Source organism: Dromiciops gliroides, chromosome 4 (assembly GCF_019393635.1).
Source record: "Dromiciops gliroides isolate mDroGli1 chromosome 4, mDroGli1.pri, whole genome shotgun sequence".
Classification (NCBI taxonomy): domain Eukaryota; kingdom Metazoa; phylum Chordata; class Mammalia; order Microbiotheria; family Microbiotheriidae; genus Dromiciops; species Dromiciops gliroides.
In genome coordinates, this window is record NC_057864.1 from 367,866,264 (window position 1) to 367,879,097 (window position 12,834).

The following is a 12,834-nucleotide window of genomic DNA, read 5'->3' on the forward strand; positions in this document are numbered from 1 at the left end:
GAGCTTATTGTGGAAGTGTTTCAAGGAGTTTAAATTTAATGCATGGTAACTTCACAAATAGATATTTGAAACCTTAAGTATTTAACCCAATGCTTTTGCTTGAATTCCTTTGTTGTTCTTACACTGTTTTTTCATTTTTTGTTATGTAACGAACTCTCACTTTCTAATTATCTGGTATTCTTTCAGTTAATTATGAAGACATTGCCAGAAATCTTTCTGTAAGTATTACTTGTTTTGTAATATCTACTTGTTCTTAATTTCACTGAGTACTCACTATGGTTTAAGTAAATCTAAATTTAAAAAGTCATTGATTTGGAGGGGTAATGTTAAACACATATTTTATCCTACCATGGCTTAAGTAAAGAATGTAAAAACTGTATTGTGGGATGGCAAGTTTGAAATTTTTGCCTATGTGGGTTTATTTTGCCTAATCAGTAACTTTTAAGGAGGCTTAAGGGTTTATCCCATTAAGGTAGATCATTATATTTTAATGACAAATATTGAGGAAAGTCTTTATCATTCTGGATAAAAGAATAATAACCAGAACAAAGATAATATTTAGTGACACCAAATTTGTCCTACCTAGAACATATCAGTCAGCTTGGATATTGGACTTAGATGAGTCTTGAGAAGTAGGTTATGGTTTATTTTTATGTCTCCATTTCAAGCTAGTAAAACAAAACAAAACAATATTTGTTAACAGGAAACATTTTCATCATGATTTTCAAAGTCATTTTGTGGTAAGCCTACTCATTTGAAGGTTTTATACTTCAGTGTTCCAAGGATTTGTGATTTCATTGGTATGAGGATTGCTTCCACCAACACAATTCCCTTTATGCTTCTTTAGTGGGTGGTCTTTCTGAGTTAGTGTGCCAACCTTCTCATTCTGAGGCTCTCCAAATTTAGCTAGGCTAGTCCTTGGACAAAACATCTGCATTACATCTTCAGGATCATAGTCATATGCTTTCTAACCCTTCATGATGAGTCCCAGAGCATTTTATTCTGTTGGCATAACCTTCAAGAGCCCAGGGTAGCTTCTGTGGCACAATGAGGGAATAGAGTTGGACTTTAATGGAATGCTTCTTGGAAAACACGAAAATAATGATTCTGCCTTTTTAAAATTAAAATTGTGATTTCAGTGCAGGGAATCAGATCAGCACTTCAAACCTTATTTGAAACAATATTTACCCAAGCGTTTACACTTCGCAAAGAATGATAGAATTGAACCCTTGACATTCTACTTAGATCCTCAGTGGCAACTTGCAATGTAAGTTTTCCGTTTGTCTTCTCTTTTAGTGCCTTCTGTGAACTAAGGAAATAAAATTATAAACAGTGTTTGTGGCAGATTATGTGAGGGTAGTTTGTATTAGAATAATAATGAAAGTACATTAATGTATGTAAAGAGCTTTATGGTATTATTTGGTTTTATCACAGGATAACAGTCCTAAGAAATAGGTGCTATTAGCCCCATTTTACAAAATAGGAAACTGAGACTGAGATCAAAAGTCTTTCTCAGGGTCATGCAGCTAGTAATAGCTAGTAATAATAACCATGATTTAATAATGTTATGATAGCTGCCATTTATATAGTGCTTTAAGTTTGCAAAACTCTTTACATTTTATATCATTTTACACTCAAAATGGCCTTATGAGATAGTTCTATTCCTGATTTTACAGAAGAGGTCATTGTCCCCGAGGAAGTTAAGTGACTTGCCCAAGGTTACAAAGCTAGTAAGTGTTTTTCTGTGCAGAGTTTGAATCCAAGGGAAAAGAAAATAAAAGCTGGGGGTCCAGGAGTAGGATAATCAGGTAACAAGATATAGATTAGGATAGTGGCTGTAGGAATAAAAAGGAAGAGGTGGATGGGAGAGACCCTGCAAAATAAAAATCACCAGGGCTGCTAGAAGTAAGAATAGTGAAAATTGTTACTATGGTTCTAATTACTAAAGGAAAATTGTGAAAAGATGTCCGAGGAGAAAGATGAAACAAAGAAGAGAAAGAGGAGAGAGAGGGAAGCCAGTTAATCATGCATTAACAGGATATTCAAAATATAGATGTTTATCATGATGTTCTATCACTTTAAGATGCAAGGAATCCTTGAAAACTTTATATTGAAGTGTACTGCCACCTTCTTCACTTCACCAACGTCTTCTTACCCTTTATTTGGAGTTTTCTTAGTATTTAAATGCCAATTTGGTATTTTAATTCCTATTCCTTAAAATATTGCTTTGCAAGTAGTTTCAAGCACATGCTGCTGGGATGTAAATTTCATGAGGGTAAAGATTGTACCAACTGTTTTGTACTCCACCCCAGAGTACTTTAATAAGGCTCTGTACATCTGGATCACTCAGTGAAAATTATGGACCAGTTAAAGTAACAGTATTGATAAACCAAGACTGAAATCATCAAATTGTATAATGGCCACCAAATAAAGAGTGTATACTGTATATGACCATCTTCTTGACCCTGGCTCAATTTAAATGATGAATTAGGAGTCAAACAGTGGTACTTTACTGAGTATCTTGTGGTCTATTAATACCATACTGTTTTGGGGAAAGAGGGCAAAAGGGGAAGAGATAAGAAGACAAAAGAGAATAACTTCTCTCATTCAATTTATAAGATGGTATACAAAAGGTAAATGAAACTTGTACAGTAGGTTTTTTTTAAAGCTAGTTAGTTCATCAGTCTTGTGTCTTCATAGTAGGTGATTATTTTTAGATCATTGGGCCAATCAAGCATGTATAAAGCTGCCACTCTATGTCAGGCACAGTAAATATAAAAAAATCACATTGTAGTTATATGTCATTACATTATGTTAATTGATGTGTCTATGTCAAAATTAGGAATCCAGCAGAAAGAAAATCTTGTACATCTGGATTCCATGGTTCAGATAATATATTCTCAAATATGCAAGTAAGTGAAAATATTATACCCCATTGTCTTTTTTAAAAGAAAAGATTACTTGATGAATAACTGTAAACATATACCCTTAAGAAAGTCTTATATGTAAAAACCAAACTTGCAAAACAAAACACATATAGAATGGTTCTCTGTTTTGCAAAAGGATTTCTTAAAAATCCTTTTAAAAAGTTTCTTTTATGCACTTAAAATGATTTGATTTAGTATAAATTGATTTACGTGTAAGTTTTCAGAAATTGCCTAAAGTGAGGCATACCTCTATTAAAATTTTAAAATTCTCCTTACTGCATTTATTAGTTGTAGGACCATGGACAAATTATTTAACCTCTCTAAATTTCTATCTTGCTTTTTTTGAAAAACAGGAATAGTAATAGTATTACTCTCACAAGGTTGTTGCAAAGATCAAATGAATGATGTATATAAGGTGCTTCTTAAAATACTGGTTTTCCCATTCTGGCTGTATCACTCACTTAACTTTGCTATTTCTGGAAAAGGTGTCCCTGTTATTCCAGTAACCCAAGATTGCATCTAAGGATTTATCCTCAACTACTTATTCTCACTTTTCCTCAATACCCCTAACTATTCCCCCTGCGCACAATTCATTAAGTTGCCAAGTATTGTCAATTCTACCTCATAGGGGAGTTTATACTAAACATATCAATGTAAGGTATCATTTGTTTATTTTGGTGAGGCATTTGGGGTTGTGACTTGCCCAAGGTCACACAGCTAGTAAGTGTTGTCTGAGGTCGGATTTGAACTCAGGTCCTCCTGAATCTAGGGCCAGTGCTCTATACACTGCTCCCCTGTAAGGTATCATTATTACTACTAATAAAGGATATTTATTTACCAATTGATATTTTCCTTCTAATATTTCCCTAAGACTATGCAAATAAATTATTAAATTAAAATTCTACAGATGAAAGCTCTTTAGGCACATCTCAATGTATTTTGATATTAAATGCTTATCTTTTTGGTCAAAACATAGGCCCTCTTCATTGGCTATGGACCTGCATTCAAACATAATACTAAAGTTGAACCCTTTGAAAACATTGAAATTTATAACTTAATGTGTGGTAAGTGCAAACTGATTCATTATTTCTGAGAATTTACCTGGAATGAAAGTGTAGCTAGTAAGCTATTCTATGGACACATAGATATTGGTATAGTACATATGTTTTTTGTGATAATCTTTGATATATTGACCATGCTCCTATCCTCACTCTATTGACAAATATTTTGTAAGTCCCAGATATGGGGGTCCACTTGTGTAAAATTAAAGAGGTGGGACATGGAATCTCATGTTTGGGAAAGAACACTAGTTTTTCTGAAAAGCCGAGTAATATGAAATATTTTTGGAAAAGTTGGCAGGAGCCAACATGTTGAGAACTTTAAAGTACAAGGCTAGACAAAAGAGATCCATCAAAGATTTTTGAGAAGGGAAGTGGTTAACATGTTCAGATCTGATCTTTAGGAATATTGATTTGGTTGCTAGTTGGAAGATAAATTAGACAGGAAAGAGATTTGACCTTGGGGAAACCAATGAGCACACTGTCATAATCCAGGTAAAAAATGATGAAGCATCATAGATTTTAGACCTGGAAGGGGCCTTAAGGATTATCTAGTTAAAGCACCTCATTTTACAAATGAGAAAACTGAGATACAGAGAGATCATAGAAACACAGAATCATAGATTCATAGCCGGAAAGGTCTTCAAAAGTCACCAAAGCTGACTCCCTCATTTTATAGATGAGGAACCTGAGGTCTAGAGAGGTTAAGAGACATGCCCAAGGTTATACAGCTAGTAAGTATCTGAAGTGGAATATGAACCTGTGTCATCCTGACTCCAAGTTCAGTGTTCGATCCACTATACTGTACTATTGTCTTTTGCCTGAGGCATCTTGCTCAAGTTCATAAAGGTAGTAAGTGGTGAAAGTAGGATTTGAACCTAGGTCCTCTGATTCTACATGAAGAAACTACCCCCTGAATCATGGCTTGAATTAAGGTAGAGGCTATGGAAGGAGAGAAGGGGATGGCTTTAAGAGGTATCATTGAGATAGTATTAACAAGACTCAAGAAATGTGATTACTACATATATTGATTGAGGGGAAGAGAAGGAAAGATTGATTCAAAGGTTTCAAACCTGGATTAGTGGAAGGGATAGTGGTATCATCAACAGAAGGGGTAATTGTGGAGAAGGAATTAGGTCTGGGTGAAATATGAGTTTGAGTTTGAGATGTTATAGTATATCCAAGTGATTATATTCAGCAGGCAGTTGTTGATGTGGAGCTCAGGAGACAGGTGAAGGCTGGATAGGTAGAGTTGTAAATCATTTTCATCAAGATAATGAACAGAGGGAATAGTACTGACGACAAAACTAAAGGAGAGAGTGTAGAGAGAGAATAAAAAATGGACTAGAAAAGGGTCTTGTGGGATAAGCACACTTAAAGTGATAGATGAAGATGATCATCCAGCAAAGGAGTCTTAGAGGGAGCTATTCTACAGGTAGGAGAAGAACCAAAAGAAAGAAGCATCAGTGATGCCAATGAAGGAGAAATTGTGAGAAAGTGAAGAGGATATAGTGATAGAGACCTGAGAAAGGAGATAATTGGCTCTGACAGGGGGAAGAAATGGGTGGGAATGGGCAGTACCCATCACCATTCCCGAAGAATGAATTTGAGGTAAAGGTAGGAATGCATGAATAAAGGAGTTGCCTTTTATAATATCTTAGTTTCAGCCTGATACTTTATATGAATTGAACCTTTTACGATATACTCCATTATATTTGTACATGTTCCCATAATCTGGCATTTGAAAAATCTGGAGCATGGGGCTACCAGATTGCCTAAGGAGAAGCAAACCAGCCTGAGTTAAAAGTGGAACAGGTCATACCTCTTTGTGCCATTTAGTAGTGCGATCAGGTTTGTGAGTGGTCACCACATTTTCAGGCAGGGTGAGATAGGGAAGCCTAGCCTCAAAAAAAGAGCATATAATAATGCCATTAAATAAGATCTATCATTTTCTATCTTTTTTATATTGAGTTTGTTTCAAATATTCATCTACCACTCTTCAAATCCTTGTAGATTTACTGAATTTGGAACCAGCTTCAAATAATGGAACTCATGGAAGTCTTAACCATCTTCTAAAGAAACCTGTTTACATACCAGAGCACCCCAAAGAAGTAAGCCACCTGGCAAAATGTCCTTTTACAAAGAAAACAAGAGAGAACCTTGGCTGCTCATGTGACTCGGTAAGGAGGCTGAAGATACTCATTTGAATGTTATAATTTTGCAGAGCCCAATGCAATATAGAAGACATTTGATGAATGTTTGATGATGAAATAAAAATTGGCAGATGTAGAATGGTTGGGTATTTTTGTTTTAGTTTGGGGAGTTGACTTCCCAGTTTTGCACTTTGACTTTTGTGTTTTATCACTGATTAAGCCAGTGATTTAGATAAGGAAGAGTTGAGTCATTGTTGAAGAATGGAGTATGTTGTATTGTCTTCTATTATTGAGAGAGAGAAAAAAAGACAGAGACAGAAAAACAGAGAGAAGAACGTGGGACATTGAATTTAAATTGGGAATGATTTTTATTTTCTGTGATGTCATTTATGTCTTTTAAATAGAGGGAGAACAAAGGGGAGGGGGGAGCAAAGTAATTCTTTGGTGACAAATTTATCTTGACTATATTTGTTTCCCACTATACATTTATGATTAAGAGCCCGAGCAGGTGATGAATTTGTGGTGGGGTATTGCCAAACATATGGAATAATCATTCATAAAGATATTTTAGAGGCTGGTTTCTTTTCTTTTTTTCCTATTAGTTTCTGATCTGATTAAAATTTGTAGGAAGATGGTAGGAATAGAGGTGGCATGAAATGACTAGCTTTTGATTTATGTATTTCCAATGTTTTACTTATCCTAAAACATGATGGATTTTTAATGGAATTATGATCATTAAAAATAGGAAGAAGACTTTCAACATGTCTAATTTTACACAAGATCAATATTAGTTAATTACAGTGTCCAGTTCCTATATTAAAGCCATAAACTATGATCTTACAAATTCATGTGAATCCCTTTTTTAATTTTCCAAATTTTAGGCTTCATCCCTAGTGGATCTTCAATCTGAGTTAAATATGACCACAGAAGAAGGTAAGACAGTCTTATTTTTATATAAAGCCAGAAGAAATGCAGAAATGAATTTTTAGTCAGAAGTATAAGAAACATAGAAGTTTCTTGTAGAAAACTCCCAGAAAGGAGCTTCTACTATTAATGTACCTACCTGGTGAAACACAGAGATCTCTTTGTTTTGGACAGTCTAGACTGTTAGTCATGGCGGGGGGCGGGCAGGATTATTTACACTGGAAATAGTGAACGATATCATATTTGGTAGGGAGCTGAATCACTCTTTATGCCCATGAGAAAGATGTTGTGAAGGTTTGAGTGGTACTTAATAATAGAGCCTCAAATGATGGTTTAACATTGCCATCAAAAGCTTCTACCAAGCCTCTTATATCCATGGGATGCTGTGCTAGGCGCTAGGGGCCATATTAAAGTGATTCAGTATATGTAAAGTTGGGATAATTAAATAGATGAATAAAAATTGGAAATATTCAAATGACTCATTTTTTTTTCAATTTTCATCTGTATATTTGGTGTCATTTAGAAGCAGCCTAAATCATTAAGGCAACAGCTCTTGCAAAATTCCGCACAAGATTGGGGGCTACTGAATTCTCAACCCTGAACCTGAGATTGTCTGATTTTCTTGTACAGAGATTTGTTGCTTCAGTTTCCTTTTTCACATAGCTATATTTTCCAGAAATTAGCTATCTTGATCAGAATAGTTTTGTGGCCTATGAGCTTTGTCTTATATTCCTAATGTACTGGATGGTAGAGTCAAGATCTAAATAGATCTCAGAAATCTGGACTGAATTAGACTGGGTAAAAATTAATAGAGATACATAAATGTAAAGTCCTATTTTATTTCAGAAGTCAATTACATGAGTGCTGGATCAGTTGGATATGGGTAGACAATGGTTCATTTGAAGAAGACAGGGTTTAAATAATAAGTTGCATTTATATAGTTCTTTAAAATTTGCAGTTACTTTACAAATATTATCTCATTTAATCCTTGCAAAAATCTTCGAAGGCAGTTGTTATTATATTTTCCAGATGAGGAAAGTGAGACAGATAAGGGAAAGGGAATAAACATTTATATAGTGCCTATTATGTGTCAGGTACTGTGCTAAGTGGTTTTTACAAATATTATCTCATTTAATCCTCACAACAATCCTGAGAAGTAGATGCTATTATTGCCCCCCTTTTACAGTTGAGAAAACTGGGGTTAAGTGACTTGCCCTGGATCACACATCTAATAAATGTCTGAGACTAGATTTGAACTTAAATCTTCCTGACTTCAGGTTCAACATTATATTGCCTAGCTTCCTTATGCCCTTTTAGTGAAAAACAATTTCAATGAGTCAACAACTTGGCACAAGAAAAGTCAATAATCTGATTTGGAAGTTAATAAAGTAGGTGAAAGTTTAGTTTATATTAGGGATAAGGAATGGGATTGGACCTTTTATTTTATTGGCATAGGAAATTCCTATAAGATAAATAAGATAAAAAACTTTAAATAAGAAAACATTAAAGAAACTTTAAATAAGAAAAAATAAGAAAGAAACTCCCCCAAGACCAATGCAGGTTGGTATATTTTCTGTGACTTATAGTTAAAGAGTTGCCTAGAATATGTAGAGTTTAAATGACTTGCTCAGGTTCCTATAGCCAATATATATCAGAGTAGCCTGTATTAATAGAAGAAAAATCTTTTTCTAATACCTCCTTATGATGAGGAGGTAAAGTATAAAAACTAATACAGTTTACCAAGCTAGAAAAACAGAACAAAACTCTAAGTTATAGTGCCAAAGATATAAATTTTAGTCAGTTTCCCAAAGACCAGCCTATCTAATTTCAGAGAGGCTAGTCACAGGGTGATACATATTTCTGTTTGTTTTGCTCACAGACATCCTGAAAGGTCATCTACTAAACCAGCAAGGTTTACATTACATTACAAGATGTATTGTTAGGTGGAATTCCCAGACAAAATCAGAGATACTTAAAGTGTTGAAGAAATGCAGTGTTCAGAGTGAGGGAAATTATGGTCTCCATGTACTTTGCTTTGATTACGCACGTCCAGAGTATTGTGTCTGGGTCTGAGGGTTATATTTTAGGGAGGGCATTTATAACCTAGAGTGTGTCTGAAGGAGAATAACCAGGATGGTGCCTGGAAATCACTCCATGTAAGAGTTAGTTGAAGGAAGTGGGAATGTTTAATCTAAAGAGGAGAGGAACTAGGATGATAGTATAACTGTCCAAGTTTTTGAAGGGCTTCTATGTATTTTATAAACTCTTGTTTTATTCTAATTGGATTTGTGTGCAAGAGGGTGTAATTCTTTTTTTGTTTGTTTGGTGTGGTTTTTTTTTTGCAGGGCAATGGGGGTTAAGTGACTTGCCCAGGGTCACACAGCTAGTTAAGTGTCAAGTGTCTGAGGCCGGATTTGAACTCAGGTACTCCTGAATCCAGGGCCAGTGCTTTATCCACTGCGCCACCTAGCTGCCCCCATCTTCTATGTATTTTAAAGATCAAACTTATTTTGCTTAGCCTCAGAAGGTAGAACTCTGATGTGAGTAGAAGATAGTTTTTTACTCCCATCTAAGGGAAAAAAAAACTTCCTAAGAGAGATGTCTGAAAGTAGAATTGATGTTCTCAGTGGGTAGAGTTACCCACTACTGAGGAAGTCTTTCAACTGAATCTCAAAGACCATTACAGTAATTGGGGATGTCATAAAGGAGATTCCTTCTCACTTGCAGGTTAGGATTCTACAGTTCTTTAATTTTAGTTTCACAATTGCTCACCTACGTGCTGTACAATTCAATTGTCCTAAAACAAATAGACCCAGTTCACTTTCAGAGGTTAAGAAATTTTCATTCTAGGACAAATCAGAAGGCTTGGAAGAATTACTAATAAAGACAATTGACACTTAACAATAATAAAGACCAACGGGCTTTAGAAAATTTCATAAACCCAGTCTGAAGTGGCCTTAATTGGTGAAGTATATATACACTAGAGAACTTGTGATCTCCCAGATCTACAGCGATTTTATGTTCTTGTATTCCTTTTGTCTGCTCATAGGCACAAACTATAATGATCTCTTTCTTCCTTTTTAAAAAATGTCTTATGACTTTATGATTTACAAGTAGATTTAGAGCATTAAGGCTGACTTCCAAATTGAGATAATCAGAAGCAAATATTAGATGAATGTATGTGCGGAAAATACTTTTCACTTTTTCAGATGTGGTCAATGGATTAAAATAGTAACTGTGTTCTCTAGAGCCTGTTTTATTTTCCTTCCCTTAACAATTTTAGAAAAGATGATCAAACGTAACATCCTGCCCTATGGAAGGCCTCGGGTACTCCAAAAGAACAGCACTTTTTGTCTTCTTTATCAACACCAGTTTGTAAATGCATACAGCCGTGACATCACAATGCCACTCTGGAGTTCCTACACAGTTGGAAAAAATGCAAGTATATGTGACTGTGGTGTACCTCATAGACAATTTAAATGGCCATTATTATTAGTCAAAATAGTAAGTGGGTATTTGTTCATGGTCAATCTTAATTTATAACTAAATGACTTGTAATGGAAAGACTTAACTGAGACCCAGGAAATTTGGATACCAGTCAGTCTTAGCACCTCTTTGCATCCTGTGTGATCTTAGGTCAATTGAGTAACTCCTCAGGGTCTTGGCTTCCATGTCTAGAAAATGAAGAAGTTAGGTAAGATCTCTAAATGTCTCTCAAAATTCTAGGATTCTCTGAGACTAGACTTGACTTTGCCTTTAACTGGTTTTATGATCTTGTGAAAGCAATTTAACCTGTTTTCTCATCTCTAAAATTAGGCAGTTGGTCTAGATAATTTTTAAAATTCCTTTTAGCTATAGCATTGTAAGTGATTGGTACCTATAGAATCAGTTCAGTTTAGTCAGGGAAACTTTTTCATCTACAAGTGATCACCAAGAAATTGCCTGGATTGTAACTTTTTTTTCTTTGGTGAGGCAACTGGGGCCAAGTGACTTGCCCAGGGTCACACAGCTAGTAAGTGTCAAGTGTCTGAGGCCGGTCCTGAACTCAGGTACTCCCAACTCCAGGGCCAGTGCTCCATCCACTGCACCACCCAGCTGCCCTGAAAATTGCCTGGATTATAACTTTTGACACATTTATTCATTCAGCAATTAGTTATTAGAGCCTAGTATTTGGCTGTCACTTCACTATATGTATGCACTCAATTGTTAAACAATGCTCTTTCTAGATCCATAATGTCTCTTGCATCTGGAGCATTGCCTTGACTTCTTTTGCAACCATCCTAGATTAGACCCTCATCTCTTCTTGCCTAGATTATTAACCTACTCACATATATCCCTGTCTCTAGTCTGTCCCCATTTCCAGTTTGTCTTCTATGTTACTAGCCAAGTAATCTTTACTTTCTACAAACTTCTGTGATCATGTCACCCCTCTCCTCATAAATCTTCAGGTTACTGCTAATAAATTTACTAATAAAGTATGTACCTCTGGACTTGACATTCAAGTCCCTTTACAATCTGGAACAACTTTAAATTTGCAACAATATGTCATGCTTTAAATAGTCTATGTTACAGTTTATATTGCACTGTTTTCCATTCTCATCCTGTCCTCTTCCATCTGTATGTTTCACTTCTCCCCTCCATCAATCAATCAATTAATAACCATGTATTAAGTGCCTGCTATGTACCATGTACTGTATAAGTTCTGGGGATACTAAAAGAGGGAAAAAATCTCTGTTCTCAAGGAGCTTACAGTTTAAAGGGAGAGACTATGCAAACACACATACACATATGTGTATATATATATATACACACACAAACATATATGTGTATGTATATGTGTGTGTATATGTGTGTGTGTATATATATGCATATGAAACCATATAGAAGATAAATAGGTAATAATTAACAGAGGAGTTGAGAGGGTTTGGGGAAGGCTTGTAGAAGGTGGGATTTTTGTTGGGACCAAAAGGAAGCATAGGAGGTCAACAGTCAGAGCAAAAGAGGAAGAACATTCCAGGCATTGATGATGACTAGAGAGAATTCCCAGAGCTGAGAGATGAAGTGTCTTGTTTATGGAACAGTCAGAAGTTACTGGATGGAAGAATATGTATTGGGGAATAAGGTATAAGAAGACTGGTATGGCAGGAGGGGGGGACTAGGTTATGAAGGGCTTTGAATGCTAAACAGAGCATTTTAAAAAATTTGTTCCTGGAGGCAATAGAAAGTCACTGGAGTTTATTGAGTGTGTGTGTTATATTAATGGACCTTAGGAAAATCATTTTAGAGGCTGAGTGGAGGAAGGATTGGAACCATTGGAGGAAGGTGGAACCATTAGCAAGCTGTTGCAATAATCCAAGTATGAGGTGACAAGGGTACATACCAGGGGGTAACAATGTAAGAGGAGAGAAGGGGGCATATTTGAGAGATGTTATAAATGTGAAATCAGGAGAACTTAGCATTAGCTTGGATGTGGGGGTGAAAGATAGTGAGGAATCTAGGATGACTCCTAGGTTGTGTTCCTAAAAAAAATGTCGTTGTTGTTTTTTCTTTTATAGTAATAGGGAAAGAGGGGGTGGAGAGGATTTAGGGAGAAAGATAAAAAGTTCTGTTTAGGACATATTGAGTTTAACATGCTAGACATCTAGTTTGTGATGCTGGAAAGGCAATTGGATATGTGAGATTGGAAGTCAGAGAAACTGGGGGGCAAAAAGTAGATTTGAGAATCATCAGTATAGAAATGGTAATTAAATCCACAGGGGCTGATGAGATCAT

The 12,834-nt window shown here is 35.6% G+C and overlaps 1 protein-coding gene across 1 annotated transcript in view; it reads left to right on the plus strand.

Annotated features, from left to right (window-relative positions):
• ENPP1 (ectonucleotide pyrophosphatase/phosphodiesterase 1) overlaps window positions 1-12,834 on the plus strand; it is a 108,211-nt gene that overhangs the window by 69,762 nt on the left and 25,615 nt on the right. The window contains exons 14-20 of the mRNA XM_043963302.1: window positions 187-218; window positions 1,140-1,267; window positions 2,843-2,912; window positions 3,904-3,991; window positions 5,999-6,165; window positions 7,020-7,071; window positions 10,346-10,500. Coding sequence (XP_043819237.1) covers window positions 187-218; window positions 1,140-1,267; window positions 2,843-2,912; window positions 3,904-3,991; window positions 5,999-6,165; window positions 7,020-7,071; window positions 10,346-10,500 — 692 coding nt within the window. The remainder of the gene's footprint in view (window positions 1-186; window positions 219-1,139; window positions 1,268-2,842; window positions 2,913-3,903; window positions 3,992-5,998; window positions 6,166-7,019; window positions 7,072-10,345; window positions 10,501-12,834) is intronic.